At 52.8% G+C, this 23,014-nt stretch overlaps 1 protein-coding gene across 1 annotated transcript; it reads left to right on the top strand.

The window, feature by feature from the left end:
* Positions 1–237: 237 nt before the first annotated feature.
* Itprip (inositol 1,4,5-trisphosphate receptor interacting protein) lies at positions 238–21,943 on the top strand. The gene is made up of 2 exons (XM_005352450.3): positions 238–371; positions 18,551–21,943. Exon 2 carries the CDS (start codon positions 18,564–18,566, stop codon positions 20,232–20,234), a length of 1,671 nt encoding a protein of 556 aa, XP_005352507.1. The 5' UTR covers positions 238–371; positions 18,551–18,563; the 3' UTR covers positions 20,235–21,943.
* The last annotated feature ends 1,071 nt before the right edge of the window (positions 21,944–23,014 follow it).

Genomic DNA, 23,014 nt, shown 5'->3' with positions numbered 1-23,014 from the left:
GCCGGATCCTTAGCGCCAGGTCGCTGTTCAATCCCACTGTCCTTCCGGGAGCATTTGGGAGATCACGGGAAGGGTCTCCGAGGCGGACCCAGAGTCCCTCGGCCGCAACCCTCACGGTCGTCCTTAAGGACCTACGACCGGCGCCAGTAGAGGCGGGCGTTTTGTTCTTATAAGGAGCAAAAAGTTTCCGTGACAACGCGGAAATGAGTAGTTTTGCAGCCCGGTAGCGCGGGGCGAGAGGAGTCCAGCAGGCGGGAGCCACCGCGGTCTGGTCGCTTGCGTCCCTGGATCCCCGAAGCCTGCGGTCCCGGGACCTCGACGCAGCGTGGAGCGAGGCACCCTCGGTACCCCTACGGCTGCCACGGCCGAACGTAAGTGCGGGGCTCTCGAATGTGAGGCTTTGCTGCTCCCCAAACTCGATGTGTGGAATGAAGGGCACGCAAGGGACTGGGGACTCCCACAGAGTTGCGCGGGAGATCATGGCCAGGTGCGCGGGGTACGACGAATGCGGGATCCTGGCCCGGGCCGAGCCCAGGAACACCTTTAATGCACGCGTGCGAAGTGGGCATTGTTTTCCTCATCACTCTTCTTGGGTGATGCACTGGGGTCTCTCCTCCCGGGCGCCCCGGAGCCCCCGAGTGCCTCCGGCAATCTGGGAAGCAGGCAACTTGTGCTCCCAGCGCTGCCGGCTTTGAGCCCCTAGCGGGGGCCACGTGTTTAGACGTAGAGTCGTGACCTTTCATCTCTTAAACCCGGTCGGTGCCGAGCCTCAGTGCTGGAAGAAAGGAATGGGAATGACGTTTGTTTCTTCGTAGCTTGTCTTGACGCAAGAAGGTTGCTTCTGGCCGGATGAAGCCCCTGCCACTTCCTCTTTCAGGACTCCTAGTGGAGTAGACCTTATGTTCTGCAAAACTTTCTCCTGGGCTCAAAGTCGCTGCCTTTGATTCCCGGCCCCATCCTCGAGGCCCACTCTGAGCCTCCTTCGTTCAGGCCGCCAGGTAAATGGACTTAGAAGCCCCTGGCCGGTTCTCCGTACAAAATGGGAAAATATTGGCCAAACCAGGGATTAGCCTTTTACCCTACTGCCTAGTATGAGAATGGCCACCCTTCCCAGAACAGAAGGGAGCCAGATACTAGTACCATATAAATCAACGTTGGGGGGCTCTCTGTTGTGTTTTGGGTTTCTTCTCTTTACAAACCTGTTCTACTTTGGGAAGGCTGCCGGTTAAAGCCAACACAGCTGCTGTGGTCCTTGGTCCAGGTCAGCAATGACAGGGGTGGCCGCTGTCATTCACCTCCTGGTGCCTGCCTGCCGGCCTGGTTTGCATAAGTGGTCCTGTTATTTGCTGATTCCCTGTGAATCGCTGCTGTCCTGGGCCGTACTGCCTGCAGATTTTCCGCTTGTGGGTAACCATGTGGTGGTTATACCCTCACTCTGGATGGATCCCTGGGGAAGCTGGGAAAGTGTTTGCTCGCACACTGTCCTCACTGTGGGGAATTTTCAGAGACGCAGCAGTTTCAGGCTGTAAAGGGGGCAGAGACCTGAACTTTTAACCCGATGTCATCACCCCAAAAGTTGTTAGCTCTCCAGGCCATGAGCGAAACATAAAGGGTGTGTGGGTGAACTTTTTAATCAGAGGGCAGGAAGATGCGGTAGCTTCTGGGAGATAATTGCTCACTGTCTGCAAGAAACCTGGTTTTATAGTTTTCCCTTTTTGAACCCTCTGGGGTTAGTATACAAAGGGATCCTGTTTGATAAAAGTGTGCACTGTCTCCAAGGAGACAGTGGCATGCACCTGGCATTCTGTAGCCTGCAAGAGCAAGGTTGAGCCGGTGGAGTACATACTAGCCCAGTTCTCAAAGCCACAGCACTGGCAAACCAGACTTGTCCAGAGGAGAAAGGCTAAGACTGTGTGGACAGTGGAGAAAGCACTTTTGGTGAGGGAAAAGGATTACACCATACGTAACCCAGGGATGAGAAACTCAGGTTCGTGGCTATGGCTGTCAGGTGTTCCAAGCATTGAAACTTGATAAAGGAAATGGCTTTTCCTGTCTGGCCTCAGATTCCCTGGATAGAGCAGAGATAGGGCTCGATAGAGCACAGCCGTCAGAGCTCAACAGGCGATGTGCCGATGTGCTGGTCATCAGTGTGAGCAGAGGTTGTGACGGGGGTGGTGCCTTCTGGGTGCATGGCTCCGTGTTTCCCTGCTTGGAGGTGAGAGGTACCTCCGATAACGGTCTGAGGCTTGAGGCTGTAGTGGAGAAGTATACTAAGCCAGGGTTAGGTTTTCCAAAAATTGAGCTGTGATTTATGCCTGGTGTTGGTCCATCTTGAATGCCCTCATCCAGTCTTAATGGCATGGTGAGGATGCTGAGAGCTGATGGTAATCTCCAGAGCCATCAGTACCAACCCAGTCTGTGTGAATTAGAATAAGGTCCTCACTCCTAGCAAGATGATGCTGTATGGTGCCATTTAACACAAGGGCCCCATAGCTGAGCAGCCTGGTTGTCCTTGCTCCACCAGCCTGGTTCTCTTGAACAATATGCTAACTGGACAGTCATTCACAGTTGCCAATTATTAAGAGTTTAACATGGGCTGGAGACATGACTCAGGGGTTAAGAGCCACTGGCTACCCTTCCAGAGGGCCCTGGTTCAATTCCACAGCACCCACATGGTGACTCACAACCAACTGGTAACTCCAGTTCCAGGGAACAGACACCCCCTTTCGGTATCCAACAACATCGAAGCATACAAGTAGTGCACAAACAAACACGCCAGCCAAACACCCATATACCTAAAATAAAAATTAAAAAAAGATGGCAGACTCATCCAGCTGGGGAAGAGAGGAAGGAAAGAGACAAGCCCATCCCTGGTGGGTGATGTGAGCTTTGGCCCAAGCATCAAATAACCAACCATTTTGATTACTGAGTGGTGTGGGATGTCAGATCCAGTCTGCATCCTGAAGTGACAGGGATGAGTAAGTGCCACCTGGGTGTGGTGCAGAAGGAAAAAGTGACAGCCACATGCAAGGTGGGGTTTCACAAGAAGTAGAAGGTGATAAGAGACATCAAACGTGCTGACTTGCTCGTCCAAGCCGTTCAGCCCCCTCTGTGTCCTCTTCCTGCCTCCATCAAATCCTATTTATCTGCACGTATCCTTCCCAAAACCATGAAGGAAACCATTTCTAACACCCCCTCTCTCCACTCAGAGTCAAAGATTGCTTGGCTCCTGTACCACCTGCCTCGTGCTTCATTAATTGGGAGGAGCGCTTTAAAGCATAGACCATCCATGGTGTCTTAATGCCAATAGACTGATTGCCTGTTTACCTGAGCAGAGCACATCACAGGCCTCAGCTCCTTATAGCTATACCCACCATATACCCACCAAGAAACCTACCATGCACTAGACGATGCCTCCTGGTAGGATTTCTACCTTTATATTTTCATAACTCAGCTCCTTCCCGTTTTATTTACTTATTTGCTTAGTGCTTTGCAAGCATTAACCCTCAGTTACATATATTCGCATAAGGTAAGCATTATACAATCTCAGGGTTTGGGGGCTGTGCACTCCTCTGCATGCAAATCAATAGGGTATTCAGGTGACTTGGGTGAGCCAATAGACAACAAGCACAGAACAAAGAAACAAGGTCCTTAATTAGCCCTAAGGCCCTGGGGAGTGGGTGAGTACAGGGGCCACTTAGAACCCCTGCTTAAGCCAAGGGAGGCTTACCAAGGACAGTGTCTGCTTTGGCTGCCTCAAGCCACCTGCCCTGCCCAGCTGATCTCTCTCCCTGTTGTCTGTCTGCGGCCACTGTGGGTTGGTGATGAGTGAGCCATATCTCCAGGTGCACCACCTTCGCGATGTGGCCTGCATGTGCTTTGGCCCGGATAGGGCTGGGGTGAGTCTTGGCTCCACCGCTCTCTAATTGGGTGTTCTCCATGGTTGGGCAGGTGCTTTGTCTATTCCAAGTCTCAGTGCCGTCTCAGGGATGAGGTGGGGAAAAACCACTTAGCTCAGTGCCTGGCACAGGTCAGTGTGGCTAGTCTAAGCTTCCTTCCAGTCCCCATCAGGCTAATGCTTTGTCCACTGAGATCTGGACAAAAAAACAAGGCCATGAGGTTCTAGACTTTCCCACCGGGACAGAAGGGAGAGCTTCCTTGTCTCCCAAAGCTGAGGACGAAGGTAGTAACCTTTTGGCCTGAGAGAAAACCAGTTTCAAGCTTGGCCTGCCACAAGTGCCCAGACAGGAAAGCAGGGTGGGGAGGCCTCTAAAATAGTCTCTTGAGTGTTCAAAAGACCCTCTTCTAGGGCCCTCTTCAATGGTTTAGGACCCCTGATATTTCCCCACAGGGATAATATCTCCCCTATGCCAATGTGCCTCACCCAGTGATGTCATTGGAATGGGAGCCACTCAGCTGGCATCACTGTTGCCCAGGCAACACCTCCACCATAAGGCAGACAGGGAGAACACGAACCACCCTCAACTGTAAGACACGTGTTGCAGGACAAGGATCTAGAAGATGTAGCCACCACAGGTGGGTTTCTCGGAGACTGCAGAGAGGGTGGGCCGTGGGTGGGAGCCAAGTGTGTGCTCTGGGCTGTTGAGCTGGTTGGTGGAGGGTCTTGAGGCATGAGGTGTGTGTCCCAAGGGGAAGACACACCGCTGACTGCTATGTTCTCTTTCTCCTCTGAGCCATATCGACTCCATACGGGGGCTTCTATTCCACAGCCCAAATCCCCATGGAGAGGTGTGGGTTATACTGGCACAGAGACAGCACTGGGAAAGCAGCTTTCCCGTGTCCTCATACTTCGTCCTGACTACAAGGGTTCTTCACTGATTAAGCAAATATGACAAACGTGGCACTATGTTAGGAATTCAGTAACCTCGGGGAGCTTTGTGGCAGGGAACAGGAGGAATGTGTGGAAGCCACCCTCCAGGAGGTAGACAGCTGCTTATCACCAAATTCTCGCAGGCCCCGTGGGATTCTCCAAGTGGTATATCAATCCTGTAGAGTCCCTTTCTCTTCAGGAACTTGTACTGGTATTTTCAAGGTGCTTGGTCGTTTGGGAGTGACGGTGGAGAGGGCAGCCACGGTTGCTTGCTGTGTACCCAGGGACGCACTGACGACGGCACTGTGCACCCGACTGAACGCATGGCAGTTGCGACTCTCTTAATTGTTGGCCCATGGCTTCAGCCTCACCTTCCAAGGTGATGCATGCTGCTGTCCTTCAGAGGGAATTCCTGAGTGAGGGCTGCCACAGGCCACCGCTACCACCGAAAGGCGCCGCCCTCCCAGAGAGAAGTGATAAACCAGATGGCATGGCAGGTCCTTCTCTACAGAGCGCCAGGACTCGGGCCTTTCAACTTCAAAGGACCTGAATCAGTCTGCGTGGTGCAGCTAGACATCACTTCAGGGGCTTCTCTGATGTCTGATGTCCAACGTCGGTGGCTAAAGTGATAGCCCCAATTTTTATAGGAAAAATTTTAGGGTCCTCAGTGAAAACTGAAGTATCCTTGCCTGGGTAGACAATTTGCAAGCTCACTCTTCTACTTGGAAAACTGCCCCCCACCCCCAAAAAAAAACCCACCTCTCAAAACCTTTCCTTCCTACAAGCAGAATGATCTTTATGGAAAAGGGCGATTTCGTGCACCGAACATCTGCTCCCAGCCAAACCTGTGCATGGCCCTTCACACGCATCTGTTTCTCTTGCTCTAGGCAGTCCCGTTTTCTAGATCAAGCAACAAGCTCAGACTCACCCCGTGTCCCTGAGACACGATTCCAACTTAGATCAGCTGCTGTCTCCCAGGCCTTTCTCTCAGCCACCTCAGGCTTCTCTGCCTGGACTCCAGAGAAAGCAGCATGTAGAACCCCACTGCTTGGGTATTAAAAGTGAGAAGCTGGAAGACAGATGACCAATTCCAGGCCTGAGCCTCCCATCTCTCTCTACTCTGTGACATTAGCAGAGGGGACTGCTTTCCTGTCTGTTTAATGGCGGTGGTAGCGGCTACCACATAGCATGCAGTACACACTGAGATGCTCCAATAGGGGAAAACACAGAGTTCATGCTTACCGAGTGACTCACTTCTCATGACTGACCACTCATGGTTTACCCAGGAGGAGAACGCTATTCCAAAGCTGTCCTGAGTGCCACTGTGGATAGCCAAAGAAAGTGCAGAAGAGTGCCGCATCCAACCCGGAGGGATGCTGTCTGTCATCATCTGGGCCCTGCCTATAGAGAGGACCATGAGCTCATAGCATAGTTCCCCCGGGAGCCTGTTTCAATAGCCCTCTTCTATAGAGAAGTCACCTGACGTTCATGAACGCGTCTTTTGTTTGCTGAGACTTGGTTCTGAATCTCTGAGGAGGCAGGAGAACACCCTAGGCTAGAAGGGAGGAGTCAGGGGATGCCCAGGCCCCACCCCTACATCCCGCCCCCCCCCAATACCCTGAGTTTACCCATGGCTGCTTCTTCCTTATGCTTGACCCTAACACATACAACCCCTTCCCCCTGTGCCAGAGAGCCCTGTTCCTTATCCTAATGACTGTGAGAAGGCTTACCCAGGTCACAGGGTCTCTCGTGAGACTCAGCTTCATGAGTTCACTCAGAGGCTCATGCCGCATGTCCCACAGATGTGGCATGAGCAACATAGCATCATGGATCCTGGGAAGGAGACTCCATACATCCCTGTATCCATTCGTTTTTCAGCAAGCGTTCTGAGCACAGCCATCCTTCATGCTGCTCAAAAACTCTTTAGAGACACATGATGGTTAATGCTGGCCCCCCTGGAATTGGGGGTCAGGATGCTGCTGAGTCCCCTAAATCACTAGACTTTCTCTTCTCCTTCTGTGACCTTTAGAAGAAGGTAAGGAGGTCATCAACAATGTCATTTCCAGAGCGCAGCACCCAGTGTGAGGCCTCCATACCTCACCAATGGGCTGTAAGCCGTGGAGCAGGTGTGCTGATGTCATAGCACAGGGCAGAGCCAGGATTCAACAACCAGTCCTTCTGATCACAGTCTGGCCCCTTTACTGTTCTCTGTGCTTCTACAAACTTAAAACTCTTCCTAGCATAGAGCTTTGGACTATTTCTGGGTGACCTTGGAATGGGGAAGGGGCAGAGGTTTGTACAAGTGAACTTATGGGTGCTAACAGATCGGTCATGGTTCTCATGTTCATCTGGACACTTAGGATGTTCCAGGCACAGCCTAGGTACAGCATGTATTTTCACATGTGGCCACTCATCCCTGTGACTGGAAATTGAGTAATGGCGGTTGCCATTGCTGTTTTGCTCTGGGTAACTCTCGAGAAACATTACTGGGTCCTCACAGATACTTCACGGAGTGACTTCCATAGCTGTTCCAAGCTGGACAGTTCGGGCCCTCTGTGCTCCAGAGAGAATTCGTTGGCTTTGGCCAACAGCTGTAGGAGGGCAGACAGGCAGCCATTCTGTTGTTCACCGTGGGTGAACAGGAACCTGAGGTTCTGCACAGGCAAAAGCTGACCACAGCTCTTAGTTTTTTACAGTTGGGTTGGCTTCCCTCCTCTCTGTTCCTCTTTAAAAAGATGAAAGGGTTTTGAGATCTTTGCAGGCTCAGACACATTCTCTCCCTCTACCTCTCTCTCTTCTATCCCCTCCTTCTCCCCCCCCTCGTGTGTGTGTGTGTGTGTGTGTGTGTGTGCGCGCGCGCGCTCGTGTGCATGTGTGTGTGTGAGGCCTGAGGAGCTTCCTTTCTCTCCTCCTCTCCCTAGCTAGTTCAGTTCAGACACTACTTTCCGGTCCTGACTGAGCCTAGGGAGGATGAGCTTGTGGGGCCTATAGTAGGGGAACAGACCTTTCTTTGGCTGCAGAGATAGGTGGGGGTTGACGGTAGGAGGGCTTCCTCCTCTGTGTCTTAGAGGTGCAGGAGAATTCAGATAGGCTGTCTTCTGAGCTGACTTTGTTACCAGGCAAGGATCAAAAAGAAAGTGGCTCCTGGGCATAACAATTCCTATAATTCCCTGATTCCCAGCTGCTCTGGAAGGGGAGGGTGGGGAGGTGGGGTGGTGGGGGAGGGGAGGAGCCTGGGAGGGCTTTTGTTTTCCTTTGTGTTTACTCCTTGGTTCTGCTCAAGCCTTCTTTCTTTCTCTGACTGCAGCAACTGGGTCTGCTCTGCCCGGGCGTTCTGCTACCACTACCCTAGAGCCTGTTCTGCCTGCTCCACTAACCAGGGAGCCTTGGAAGGCAGTGTGTGTACAAACTCAAGGTGGAGAAACAGGAAGGGGGCAAGTGGGAGCCCCCGACATGCCCTGCCCAGAGAGGGGGAAGGAGAGCAGTGCGTGCGTGCGTGCGTGCGTGCGTGCGTGCGTGCGTGCGTGCGTGCGTGCGTGCGTGCGTGTGTGTGTGTGGGGGATTCTACTCTGAGGAGTGCTTGCCTGAGCCAACCCTATACAAGTCTGGGAAGTGGTTAACAGGCCATTCCTGTGAGTCACAGTGACTGCTTTAGAAACTTGTGTGGGAACCCTGGGGGTCTAGGGAGGCCCCTCAAGCCAGTGCACACTTTAGGAAAGTCGTGGAGAGGACAGTCAGTGAGAGACGGATAGTCAGAGTCTGTGGAGGCTGCTGGTTGTGGTATGCCCAGTGTAGGCTGAGTCCTTGGCTCCAGGAGCGCCCCTCCCTTGGCCCTGGAGAAACCTCCCGCCTAAGAGCTGCAGCCAACTGCTGAGGCCAGCTGCTGTGTACAGGTGCGGGCCTAGCGGTTGAATGACCTCAGACTGTTCCACTTGGACGCCTTGGGCTCCTCCCTAGGAGGTGAGGTGGATGGCACCCTCCCCCGAGGCAGTATCATGGGATAAAACACTGAAGACAGAGGCCCAGGCAACAGAGCACTTGGGTGTGCCTGGCCCCTGTCAGGGCACACCTTTGAGAAGCCACACCTCCAAAGGCCCAAGACACTTGCCCTCTTCAGAGCCTTAGTAAATATGTCTGACTCCCTTCCCTTGCTCTTTCTTTTCAAATAAGAGGGAACTGTCTCGGGTTGGAGGCACCTGGAAGGCTCCTCGAAATGCTTTTGGGGAGGAGTTTAGAAAGAAGACTAGTTACCCAGTTTTCGCTTACAGAAACGGAGGCAAGGGTAGAGAAGGGTGGAGAGACCCCGCACGAAGTATTTAGAGGACAGTGGATAATCTGAAGTGGCCAGGCAAGCAGGGTTCAGAGAGGGACCCCTGAGTCAGGCTCCGATGGTTATGAGGCCTCAGGCTTTGATCTTGTTGCATGGAAAGAGGACTACGCTCAGGTAGGGGAGAGCTTCAGGATTGGAGAAGCGGGCCTTGGGAAAGCAGCTTACCAGGCCCTCGCCCCAAAGGTCTGTGCTGGCTCGCGCATCATTGGAGCAAAACAAAGGTCAGAGCACAGCCAAGCAGAGAGCCTGGGGAGGTGTTTGCTGCGAGAGAGGGGCAGGCTACAGGGGAACACCTGGTCCTTCCTGGTGTTCTTCCATGGTCCAACCTGCCGTGGTTGATGGTGGACATACCAAGTAGTGAAAATGCAGACCAGGAAGGATGTAACCCTCCCACCAAGCCCAGAGTCCAAGCCCCTGTCCTTCCTGTCCCTTGACTGCCCCGGCCAATCTCATGACCCCAGTCAAGACAAGAGGATTGGCATCCTGGTGGCTTCCTTAAAACCCCTTCCTTTTCCAAAAATGCTTTTGGCGATGTGACCTGGTACTGCCTTTGGGCCCAGCCAGCATCCCCATGTGGGCTCACTGGTGGTCTGCTTAGTCTGTCTGGGTCTCCTCTGACTCAGGTAGAGGGTTTCTCTGATCTTTGAGAACCACAAATTTTTAGCACCGTTTCTGCATTAGTGTACACTCTTGAGACCAGAGTCTCTTCGAGTTCCCGGAGAAGCTGTGGGAAAGAGAGCAAATACTTCTGGCATCTGCCCTCAAGTGCTGCCATGACGATTCTCCCCAGGGTGGTTGCTTGGCTGACTGGGAGACCCGGGAACAGTCAGGACTGGGCTTGAGGCGGGTCTTAGGCCTAGGCTGGGGAAGTAATTAATAGTTAGGCCAAGTGGTTGCTGAGGGGGTTGGGGGCAGGGAAGTGAGGCAGACAGCAGCAGAGAAGAGGCCCGAGGCTGCCGCTAAGGGGCGGCAGACAGAGTACATAGGCCCTGGTGAACCTCTGAAATACTTGACTGGACTCAGGTGGCCTTAAAAGAATGTTTTGAAATAATAACCAGTCCTTTAAAATGAAGGATTCTGATAAAACTCCAAATTATTGGCTTCTTCTAGAGAGGAAAAGGGTCTTGCCATTCCGGTTCACAGAATGTGCACTGTGGTGGCCACTGCCCGCAGGAAAAGCATGTGTCATCCAAATGGCCAGGGCCCCACTGCTCAGCCCTCCACAGCAGGCTGACTTATTTTTCGCTGGTGTCCTGACCTGTCTCCCCACTTCTCCCCAACAACCATGGCTTCACAAGCACTATTGCAAGGAGACCAACCAGACGAAGAAAAGAGAAAGAGCCAGGTGGGGGAGGAAGATGGCAGCTGAGGCCAGGGCTACAGGATTCTGAGTAACGGAGGTGGGTAGGGATGGACCACATCCTTTCTGCCTCCTTTCTCAATTATTCTTGTTGGTTTTCTTCCTTCCTCTTTCTTAACTTCCTTTCTTTGTCTGCCCCTCCCTCTCCTATGAGGACCAGAGGCCTGCGTGGCCCAGCCCCCAACGGAGATGTCCTCCCTGTCCCCACGCAGGTACAAGTGAAGAGTAGTCCAGTCAGAGATGCTTCAGTGGTCCCTTGTGGCTCCCCTGACCCTTGCTTGGACAAGGGCCAGCTCTATCAGGCCCTTCTCCTCCCCCATGTTCTAAAAGGGTAGTAGGTACGGTAGAGACAGGTGGCTGGCTGCATATCTGTTATCTTCCCCGGGGCATCTTCCAGCACACACTAAGTCAGCTCCCACGGACAAGCTCGGGGCAGTGTTGTGTCCAGCCCATGCATGTTGCCTTGGAAGCTGCAGAAGAACACTTGGTTGACTTTGCTGGGCCTGTGGGTGAGGAAGCAGAACTAATGAAGACACGGACATAGCAAAGGGCAGGACTGTGGTCCAAGGTTACAGCCAGACTCAGAACCAGGTGAGCAGTAATCCACTTGCTCTCAGAGGAAGCTGGTCTCACACTAGGGGCTCCACTCCTAAAGAAATCATGAGATTGGAGATGGGGTGTAGCGCTGAACTATAGGAGGGTGTCTGCTCCGGGCTCAGGCTGCCCAGGCTCAGCTTCCAAACTCCCAAACCAATACAAAGGCCAAAAAGGGCTCTGCAGTCAGCAGAGCCTTCATGATGTGGCCCTGAATCTCCAGGGCCTAGGAAGCCTGAGAGACAGTCACCCTGGTGATATGGTCAATTGCCAATCACATTGAGGGCCATGAGGCATCCATTAGGAGCAGGAAGTGATGGACCCGTTCACTCAGTTCCCCAGTCTCCTGAGGAATGGAGACAGGGCAGAGGAAAAGGCCTGGCTTGGCTGGGGTGATGCTCACTGACAGTCACTCTGCAGATCGTCTGGATGATGCAGCTGCCAAGCTGATGTTCTGAAAGTTAAAGACACTCACACGCAGAGTTCTTAGCACTGTGTCTGGCACCGGTAGATAGCGTGTTCATAGCATGTTCAAAGGGCCTGGCACGGAGTAGCGCATTGTGGGGTGCTTAACATGGTGCCTGACACGAAGTAGCTCTCAATAATGAAAGCTTCTTCTGCTATGCTTCTGCTGCTATGCTTCTGCACAGAAATTCCTACCAGATGTCACCTGGCAGGGCCCACGGACGGTGCCCAGTCTGCCTCAGCCCCCACTACATCACCCTCCAGGTCCAACCTCGCTCCTCTTTAGGCCTCAGTTTGCAAGTCCATAAACTGGGCCTAGATTAGTGCAATTCTAAATTCTTACTTTCTCAGTATTGACTTTACTTCCTTGACAAAACTGGATATCGTTAACTGGAATTGGAAACCCAAACAGAAGGCCGGGCACACAGAAGGGTTCAGCACAGACAGGACAGCCTGGGTCTTCTTGACTCCCTTCTTGAAGGAGCCAGAACTTAGAAAAAACACACCACTACCACCCCTAGACAGACAGACACACACACACACACACACACACACACACACACACACACACACACACACACACGTACACGTTCTGCCCTCAACCACTCCTTTTTTCCATTTCAGTAAGGAAGCCATCAGATGTTCCTCTGGACTCTGCCTCTCCAGGACTGCTATTGTAATTAATTAGCAGAGCTAATTACATCTGACAGGCGGGCCGACAGGAGCCCTTGGCAAGTGCCGGAGTCCAGCTGGGACACCGCTTCACTTCCCTTCTCCCCGGAGGGTACCTGACTTAGGAGCCTGACTTTAGACTTGAGCACCGAGGGGCCCAGGAGCCACCAGGAGATTATGCTAAAACACCAGCGTTAGGCCCCACCCTGGTCTGTCTCAATGCCGGCAGAAGGTGGCACTGGAAATGCATCTGTCTGGCAAACACCCAGGTGGTGCTGCTGCTGGGAGCCTTGGAGACCTGTAATCCCAGAGGGAGGCCCTGTGTCGTTGAGGAATGGTCTGAGGCACTTTAGTGGCTGAGCCATGGTGGGCAGCAGGCTGCAGGTGGGGCATGAGGAGGAGAAGGGCACAGGCTTGTTGCAGAATTCTCTGGAAGGAGGGAACGGAGTGAGTGTGGAGCCAGGGACCTGACGTGCCCACCAGTGGGTGGGGCCAGAAGAGCCTTCAAAAGACAGGACTATAGCTCTCTGTGCTCCCACGTGCCCCAGTGAGGTGTGTGTGGCTGTCTGACTCCCCACCTGGACTTTCCTGTCAGGGATGGCACTGCTCTCGTCACTGGGGAGCCTGAAGCATCCAGCCTTCTCCTCACACTCAGGCGCTTGGCTGCGCAGCACGGTGGGGAAGCCTGGGTGGCAAGCAGAGCCAGGCAGAGCAGCTGGAATTCCAACTCGCTCTGGCCTCCATAACCACACATCTAGAAAGTCTTCTGAGCTTTGATTAACCCATCTGTGAACCAGGGATCATAGCCACCTCTTGGAAGGTCACAATGGTCACTGTGGACAGTGCCAACCACCTGAGGGCTTGTTGGACAGGAGCTGCTGCCAATAAAGCGTTTGTTCACCAAAGCCATAGTGAGGGATGCTCTGGGGTGCAGGAATCAGGGACCCCCTTAAGTAGCCACCTCATGTTTTTCCTCTGACCAGCCCTACAGGAAAAACTCGGTAGAGAACCTGTCCCGGCCACCGCATTCACTGAGACACCCAGGGGTCACCATCTTCCCCAGCCTCTATACCCCAGGACTTGGCTCTTTGCCAGGCTAAGTTTAGCCATATGAGCCACCCTCCCCGTGGGTGAGGCTGGAGTAGAGAGGAATTCGCCAAACTTCCTGTCGGCTTCCTGGCAAGCAGGCGAAAGCCCGCCAAATGACCCAGGTTTATTCCCAGAGCCAAGGCTGCCAACAGATGTCTCAAACCACAGGTGTGGGACAGTTGCAAGGCTGAGAGCTTTGGGACCAGCAGAGGCAGATGTCCTTGGAGTGCCCTTTGGGGAAGGGGATGTGTGCTTGTGAGTGAGTGTGCACATATGAGTGTGTGTTGATGCATGTATTCCTGGTTTACGAGAGCTTTACATCAGAACACAAGGCCTTCCCAGCTCCTGCCCAGGGCCTTCAGGGCAGGAGGTTCCTCTTAAGTGGGTTGGGAACCAGAAGAGAAGAGGCTTCGATCCCAGCTCTGGCAGACTGGGTGGCAGGCACAGAGTGGCTATAAGCATTCAGTATCTTGGCCTGGCCCTCCGACCCCATCCTTGGGGCTCTGCTTACAGCCTCCACAGAGGTAACTGGGTTAAATCCCTGGGAAGGGGGTGATTGCTGAGCAGGGTGAGTCATCAGGCAGGCCCAGACTCTGAAGGAGTCCCCCCCATGTGCTGGGGGGGCAGGGAGGAAGGAGCGCTGTGCTCAGGAGCAGCAAGAGCAGGGCAGTGTTTTCTGCTACCACAGCACTTTGCAGCGTGCATTCCTCCACACCCCAAGACTTGGGCAGGGCTGGGGTGCTTGGCAGGTGAGAAAACAGGCCTGTGGAGGCCTAGGGAAAGAAACTGTCACATGTGGGGTGCCTGCTCTGTGCCGGACACCATGCTGAGCACCCGTGTGCTCTCGACCTTAGAACCCTTATAAAGGAGGAGTCTTCTTCTTCTTCTTCTTCTTCTTCTTCTTCTTCTTCTTCTTCTTCTTCTTCTTCTTCTTCTTCTTCTTCTTCTTCTTCTTCTTCTTCTTCTATGAGGATGGCAGCCCTCGAGAAGATGAGTGATCCGCCTGAGAAGGCGCCACCGCCAGGGGTAGAGACAAAGTTCAAAGCCAGGTCTGCTGGGCGTCTCTAAGGCAGGACGCCTTATATCTGTCTGCTGTATTGTTTGCCTGGTGCTCTGGACAAGGTCTGTCTGTAGCCCCATGGGTGCTGCCTGTGTCCTTCCAGAGCCCCCCTGCAGGCAGGGACATCTGTGTATTCACACCCAATCACAGCTACTCTTTTGATAAGAGCATTCAGTCCATGGCTCAGATCTCACTAGCGCTCTGAGGGCATTGCCTTAGTTGGGCTTTACAACACCAGGTATCTCTCTTCCTGCCTGACAGATGCAGAGAGAGGATGGGGAAAACCGTAATTTGTCCAAGATGCCTATCCTTTTCCTAACTTAGTCTGTCTCCTCCAAGTGCTCTTGACTCCCGGGTTTTGAGTTCTGAACAAGGGGGCTTCTAGAGTCGACCTTCTAGCAGGCATAAGGCCTTGCTCTGGTGCTATAGTTGAAGCCATTGTATGCAGGGGAGGAGCATTTTCCAGTCCGGGGCTTCATGTTGGCCACACTCCCCTTCTGATGGCCCATTCTCCCTCCTCTATTGATGTGGAAACCGACTCCTGTCCACGGGAGCTCTCAAGAGTACAGCTGGGCCCAAAGGCCTCTGCCTGCCTTACCGGGGCCTTGAAAGACCTCGGAACCGCCCATGGTCACCTAGCTAGCTGGCTGCCATTTGGTGTTACACTGCAGATACTCCATTTAAAGTTCACAACCATGCCCGTCAGCCAGCCTCACAGTTCTGCCGTGGGCCACCCTGGTGGATCATCCTTGGCTGTCTCTGTGTTGTGGAAACCATGGCCGCTCAGTTTCTGTGGCTATCCAGCATACTTTTCCTCCCCAGCTCGGGAGTGGGAAGCTGGCTGGCTGCCCCTGGACTTTTCCCCCATCCTACCTCTTCCTCCATCCTACATCCTGCGCTTTCTCCCATCCCTGGCTTTCTGCTCCATAGAGCTCTTCAGAGCTCAGCCCAAACTTGTCTCCTCTGGGAATTCCCTGGGGCTAGCCTCTACTCCCTAGCCCCTCTGGATCTTGCTGACTTGTACAACTGTGTTTGGGGTGGAGCTGTCTGAGTCACCTTTGAACAGTGGCTTTCCCTGGTCAGCAGCCAGCACAGGCTGCCAGTGTACATGTTCCCCTTGCTGGGGAATCCTCACCTGCTGGTGAACCCCTTCATCCGGGTACCATGAGGGTAAGAATTTCCTCATGTAAATTCAACATCAGAGGACTCAAACCAAAGGGCCTAGAAATTCCTGTTAGCCAGCGCTGGCTTGCCCCCACGGGCTCTTCTCTTTGTTGTCCAACAACACACTCAGCTGTTAATGTCTAGATGATCTTTCAAACGTAAATTGTATTTTATATGATGAGAAGAACAAGAGAATATGAACAAGGGTGGAGAGTTATGGCTTAAAATGATGTCTTTGGGTGTCAAATGATGAGTCCAGAGCTGCGACGGGTGGCAATAACTGTAAACTCGACAAAACCTAGAATTATCTGAGACATAGGTTTCTGAGCATGCCTGTGAGGGAGTGATTGTCCTGAACACATTTATTTTGACTGCAAACCAAATGCGACCAGTTCCCCCAAGTTCCTTTTTGGCATGATTTCCTTGCCTCAGAGCATTGCAAGCATCCATTGTGAGATCGATAAATTCTTTTTTCCTTAAAAAAAAAAAAAAAAAGATCTTCCCTCTCTCTGCTGAGGTCAGGAAGGAAAGGGACAAGGCAGGTATGGATAGTTCTCAAGGCTCCTGCTGGGAGAGGAGAGGGGTGCAATGTAAGGTTATGCTGAGGTGCCCCTTAGCCTAGACGCGTGTGCATGCACGCACACGCACACACACACCACTAAGGCCTTTCTAAGGTCTCTCCCACACATCACAGCTATAGCTCCTGCAGTCTGAGGTGCAACAGCAAAGCTCACAAGAATTTCTTTTCCTTCGTCACAGTGTTCGACAGGAGACCCAGGAGCCTTGGGATATGATTTTATTTCTTCCCTCAAGTCATCTCACGTTACAGAAGCTCTCTTCTGCTTCCCCTCCGAATATCCTCATCGCCGGTATAAAGTTAAATAAGGGTTGCTTGACCACAGCACTGTGATGTCATGGCAGCCCGTCTGATGACCAGGGTGGCTCGCTAGTTACTAATGAGTGGGTAGTATATACCGAGGGGATTATTTTGGACAGGTGTATGACTCATATTTCATGCTGGAAAGAATGGAGCACCATGATTTCAACACCTTCCTCAGAATGGAACTTCAAAGTTATAGTTGACTCTAAGGAACTTTTTAAAAATGGGAATGGGTGATTTGTCTGCACATATGTCCATACCACAAGCATGCGGTGCTCAAGGAGACCAGAAGAGGGCATCTGAGTCCCCTGGAGCAGGAGTTATAGACAGTTGAGAGCTACCATGTGGGTGATAGGAAACAAATACCGGTTCTTGAAAGCAGCAACCTGTCAGGACCGCCAGCCCACATAAACATGGACACTCATTATTAATTATAAAAGCTCGACCTTAGCTTAAACTTGTTCCTAACTTGTTCTTATAAATTAACCCATCTTTTAAATCTACATTCTTCCACATCTGACTGGCTACTCTGCCTTTCTTCTTCCTAGAGTTCTCTCTCTTTCCAGAAGTCCTGCCTATACTCTCCTGCCTACCTATTGGCTGTTCAGCTTTCGATTACACTAATCACAATACATCTTCACTCAGTGTACAAATATCCCACAACTGTAACCAGTGCTCTTAATCCCAGAGCCGTCTCTCCAGCCCCAGATGGCTGGGGGATCCTGGGTGAGGTCAGGTGGGGAGCTAGGGTTCTGTATTTAGTTGTCTGTTGGTTTGTTTTGGTTCTCTCTCTCTCTCTCTCTCTCTCTCTCTCTCTCTCTCTGTGTGTGTGTGTGTGTGTGTGTGTGTGTGTGTGTGTGTGTGCACGTGCGTGCGTGTGTGTGTCTGTGCCCTGGAGAACAGAAGACAGAATAGGACATCAATTCCTCTAGACCTGGAGGACAGAAGATTGTGAGCTATGTGATATTGGAGAGGAACCAAACACTGGTTCTCTGCAAGAGCAGCAGATATGCTTACCTGTTAAACCCCTGTCTTTTTTCGTGGGGGACGGGGTCTTGCTGTCTAGCCTAGGCTAACCTTGAATCTCATGGCAGCCTTCCTGACTCCCTCTCCTAAGTGTGTCAGCCTGATTCTGGGTCCCTAGCGAGATTCCAGGTGATGCTTCACCAGTGCTCTGTGTATCACAGTTTCCCTCACAAGCACTGCAAGAGGTTAGCCTTTCTCCCAAAAATTATTTAAGGCTTAAAAATCATTCATGCTAGAGAGACTGTTAAGAGGTCATTCAGCATTCAAATGCTGAGGTAAGAGAAGCAAGTGGCATCAATCCCATGACCCTCTGGGGATTACCTTCTTCTCTTAAACCAAGAACCCTAGGCCCAGAGAGGTGAGTTAACACACCCAGCACCACACTGCCAGGAAGAAGCGTTCACTAAACAAAATTCAGCGTGGTGGAAGGCAGTGTCTGAGGCCGAGGAGTTTGATGGTTGGAGAACAACTCACATAGCTTGCAGAGAAAGGATGCCTGCACTGACCCGACCGGAAAAGCAAGAAGTAATGGTGTCATATGCAGCTGAGTGCAGAGTGTGCTTTAATCTGTGTTGATGGCGGGGTCCCCTTGCTGGTGGCGGAAGAGCAGCCCACACTGTAGAAGTAATCCTGTTATCAGACAGCCCTAGCTGGCCACAAGGAAAGCCTTTCTTCCCATTGGCTCAGAGCGTTCATATATTCACCACAGAACCAATCGCTGTGGGTGTAGCTGTGGCTGTATAGAGTAGTCTTGTTGTCTCGGGACTGGCGTCTGGATTTGGGTTTGGTCACCTGGATCTGAGATGTAGGTTTATATCTACCCCAACCAAAGGACCAGGAAGAGAGAAGGTTGATCCTCGGGGTAAAGACTATTCTGATCCCATCAAGAAAAGCTGTGTTCTGCAGACAGAAGAAATGTCTGTGGCATGTGTAAGCCTGAGGCTGGGCCAGAGCATGGGAGACGGTTACAGGAGACCCCTGGGGTTGAGTGTGAGGACCCGCTTGGATGCAAGGCTCCAAGGAAAAGGGTCCTTGAAGGAAACATAGGTGTGACCAGCAGTGTCTTTCTCTGTTCCTAGGAATACTACAGCCATGGCCATGGGACTTTTCCGGGTATGTCTGGTGGTGGTGACAGCCATCGTTAACCACCCTCTGCTGTTCCCTCGGGAGAATGCCACGGTTCCAGAGAACGAGGAGGAGATCCTCCGTAAGATGCAGGAACACCAGGAGAAGCTGCAGCTGGAGCAGCTGCGTCTGGAGGAGGAGGTGGCGCAGCTGCTGGCCGAGAAGGAGGCCCTGAAGCAGGCCGAGGAGGAGGGCCAGCAGCAGTCCGAGTCCTACACTGCCTGGAACCTCTGGAGCACTCTCTGCATGATCCTCTTCCTGATCATCGAGATATGGCGGCAGGACTACCAGGACACGCTCTTCCCAGAGTGCCCAGCTGGAGATGAGGATGAGCTGTCTGGACTGGGGGGCGCCCCACTGAAGGGCCTTCCCCTGCCCAATAAGGCCACCCTGGACCACTTCTATGAGCACTGTATCCGAAGCGCCACAGGTGATGCGACCCGTACCAGGGAGTTTGTGGAAGGCTTCGTGGATGACCTGCTGGAAGCTCTGAGGAATGTCTACAGCCGAAACACTGACATGGAGATGGAGGACTTCATCGGTGTGGGTAGCATGTATGAAAACTGGCAGGTGGAGAGACCACTCCAGTGCCACCTGTATGTACCCTTCACACCCCCGGAGCCCTACAGCTTCCGCCCAGAGCTCTGGTGTTCCAGCCTCTCGGTGCCCCTGGATCGGCAGGGATATGGCCAGATCAAGGTGACCCTGGCCGATGGGGACCCTCTAGGCTGTGCCTGCAGCAAGACTAAGCTCGGGGAAGATATGCTCTGTCTCCTCCACGGCAAGAGTGGCGGGGTACAGCCCAGCGGAGGTGGGGGTGATGAGATGAAGGACTTGCTGTGTTCCAGAGAGACCTCACATCTGGACGCCATGCAGGTCATGAAGTGGTTCCAGGTGGCCCTCACCAGAGCCTGGCGCCGCATCGCCCACAAATATGAGTTTGACCTTGCCTTTGGCCAGCTAGACACCCCGGGGTCTCTCAGAATCAAGTTCCGCTCAGGGAAGTTCATGCCCTTCATCCTGACTCCTGTGATCCAGTGTAATGACTCCGACCTATACTTTGTCCCACAGCTTCCCAAGGAGGCGCACAGGGGACCTCCAGCCTCCGGCACTGACTGGTTCCTGTCATTTGCTGTCTCCGAGCGACAGTTCCTCCGGATGATCGGGAAGGCCTTGCCGGAGGACGCCTGCCACCTTAGCTGTCTGCAGATCGCTTCCTTCTTGCTCTCCAAGCAGAGCCGCCTGTCAGGCCCCAGCGGGCTGCACAGCTACCACCTAAAGACGGTCCTGCTGCACCTCCTGCTGTCCCGGCAGGCCGCTGACTGGAAGGCCAGCCAGCTGGGTGTACGTTTGCAGGAGCTCTTCCGCTTCCTGGAGAGAAGCCTCCAGGAGAAGAAGCTCCATCACTTCTTTGTGGGCAACCACAAGGTGCCTGAGGCTATGGGACTCCCAGAGGTCGTGCGGAGAGCTGAGCCTATAAACCTCTTCCGGCCCTTCGTTCTGCAGAGGACTCTTTACCACGGCACAATGGACTTCTTCTATGAGATGCTGAGGAATGCCCCAACGCTCATTAGTGAATATTCCCTCCATGTCCCTTCAGACCGCGCCAGCCCACCACCAAAAGCTGTCGCCTTGTAGACCGTGAAATGTGAGGGCCAGGGGGACAGCATCCCCTGTGTCTACCCTACCGGGGTTCTCTAACCCCATGCAGGAAACACGGTAGGCCTGGAGGGGAGCTGAGGTTCAGCGTGCTGGGAAGCCAGGTCCTGGAGAGTGAGGGAAACAAAATTGCAACTGGACACTGGTTCGCCTTTCTGCCACGGGGGCTTGTTGGTGAAACGGTTGTTTAGGTTTGGGCACCGATACTTGGCAGCTTAGTTTTCGATCACCATGAATGACCCAGATGCTGATGGAGCAGTCTCCCCGGCACTGAGTTAGAGAGAGGCAAGCGCTGATTTGAATGTAATCCTTTTTGCATCACAGTCCATTCTGTGCTTCAGATGACAGAGCTTCTGCTAGGATGTTGTTGGGGATCCGATGAAGACCCAACACTCTATTCTGTGGTCTCTTAGCCCCGGTTGTCTGCAGCTAAATCACGAATGGGGACAGATGTGGGAACTCACAGCCTTTGGACCACATTGTATACAATAACAGAGGTCCCACGGTGGCCACCCTTTTTTAAATACCTGGCAGAGGTCCAGGAGCCCGGTGGCTAACGTCTCCATTACACAGAAATGGGTACTTGGTGGTGGAGAGTCTACAGCTGGCCGGTTTTTTAGCCACACATCTTACTCAGGTGCACACCTTCTCCCTGTCCCTTTACCATGCACCAGGTCCTGACCACCGAGGGTGTCAATTACCACATTGATTGCTGGCTCAGAAGCCTCTCCCATCTCCATCTCTGGTCTTCCCGGCCAGCAGTGTGGTAGAGGGGCACAGATACCTGTGTCTGCCTTGCACTTTGGCCCACTTTGGAGAAAGTTACAGGGCCCTGGGGCAAGGATACTGACAGCTCTAAGCTATCCCCAGGGTCCCGGTTACAGGGAGTGTAGGTTTATAAGTCGGAGGTGCTATGAGAACTCAGTTCTGGTCCATAGGCCCAAAGCATCTCGCAGGTCCTGGCTTCAAGAGGGCATCATCCCTTGGTCTCTTCTGCACAGGCCTTTCTGACCTCATGGATGACCCAGACTGAAAGAACATGATGGAAGCTGGGCTCACTGGGGATCCATGTGATGACTTCCTGCACAACCTGGAACTCTAAGGAGTGCTATAGGCTCAGACAAGTACCAGAGCTTTAGGCTGGAGCTGAGCTCCTGTCCAGGCCTCTTCCAGAGGACCCAGCGGCCTCTTCTCCTTAGCTACCTTTACAGTGGACCAAAGAAGAAACACAAATGAAGAACCAGGTGGCGCCCGCTAGCCCTCCAGAAGTTAAGATGACAAGCCCTTCAGGGAACAAAACCAGGCTTCCCACAGCCCCACGCATGCCTCCCACAGCCTCACAGGGCTCCAGAAGATGGACCATGTAGCCACCAAGCCTAATCGATGGTGAAAGGGCCTACTGCATGCAGGGTAACCAGAGACGCTAGGATGCCTCCATGTAGGCAGGAGTCAGTGAACATAGGTGGTCCGCCCCTCCACAGCTTCATGGGGGACCCTGTAAACAAGCCTCCTCAAAGTGTGGCTCTGCCTGCAGCCCTGAGCCACCCTGTCCAGGCACCTCTCAGAGTCAGGGCAGATGTCCTTATTTATTGTCATCTGTGCCTTGTCCCTGTTCATTCAGATCCCGTGGTGCATCAAAGAGAGCCCAGCAGCCAAGAACCAGCTTTCAGAAGCCAAGACCAAACCCCTCTTGGGCCTCCCCTTTCACTTCTGGGAGAAGGGTCACAGGATGAACACCTGGCTTCTTGTTTGCTGGGGCACTTGGTGGGAAGAGGCGCCTGTCATGTAACAGGGCTGCTTCTGAAGCAGCAGGCTCTTGGGGTTTCGTGCTGCCTTATTTATATTAAAGGAAGAATTAAATTCTCATAAGGCGTGGAGTTTGCTTTTACTTCAGGAAGTCTTTTAAAGCAGAGTTGGGCATGAAGGTAGATTTCCTCTTGTCAAGCAAAGCTTTCAAACACACACACACACACACACACACTTATACCCTTAGGAAATTATTTTAAGATAACAAAATGGAATGCTTCAGCCTTTGAGGCAGCTCGTGCACTGCCTGCAGGGTCCCCCGACCTTTGAAAGCCAGCTGCAGGGCAGAGTCCAGCACAAGCCCTTACTTCATAGAGCCAGTTTATGCAAAGGCAGGGAGGCCCTGAAACAAATGAGAAGCTTTTGTTGTTTGGAGAATCTCTCTTGAACCTGGAGCTCTAGTCCTCTGAGCACATGGGACCTTTCCACAAAAGATGATCCCTTCTCCCTGCCCCTTTACACCAAAGATTTACTCCCCCATCCCCAAAACATGCAGGACAGCACCAATCTCTGCTCACTTGCTCTGCTGCAGGCCCCAGGACTGTTTGCTGCACCTGGGTAAGGGTGAGCTACTTAGGACCATGAGGTTGGTGATGTTAGGGGAGGGCACAGTGTCCCAGGCCAGGGCCTGGGAAGATGACTCAGACAGTAAAATGCTAGCCATATAAATTCAGGGACCTGAAATTAATCCCCAGAACCGACGTGAATATCTGATGTGACAGTGGGGACGTTTAATCTCAGACAGACAGATGAATCCTCAGGGCTTCCTGGCCAGCCAGCCTAGCCAGGAATAAGATAACTCCCACCTTAAAAAGCAAGGTGGACCATTCCCAAGGAAAGACATCAATGCCCTGTGGCCTACATAGCCACAGTCCTCTGTACTGGGAAACTTTTATTACTACCATGAGATACCCAAAGCAAATCACTTAGGAAGTAAAGGGGTTAATATAGAA

The sequence above is a fragment of the Microtus ochrogaster genome, chromosome 8 (assembly GCF_000317375.1).
Source record: "Microtus ochrogaster isolate Prairie Vole_2 chromosome 8, MicOch1.0, whole genome shotgun sequence".
In the NCBI taxonomy this organism is placed as follows: domain Eukaryota; kingdom Metazoa; phylum Chordata; class Mammalia; order Rodentia; family Cricetidae; genus Microtus; species Microtus ochrogaster.
Note: the sequence above shows the minus strand (reverse complement) of the source record. Positions and strands in the feature narration are given on the sequence as shown.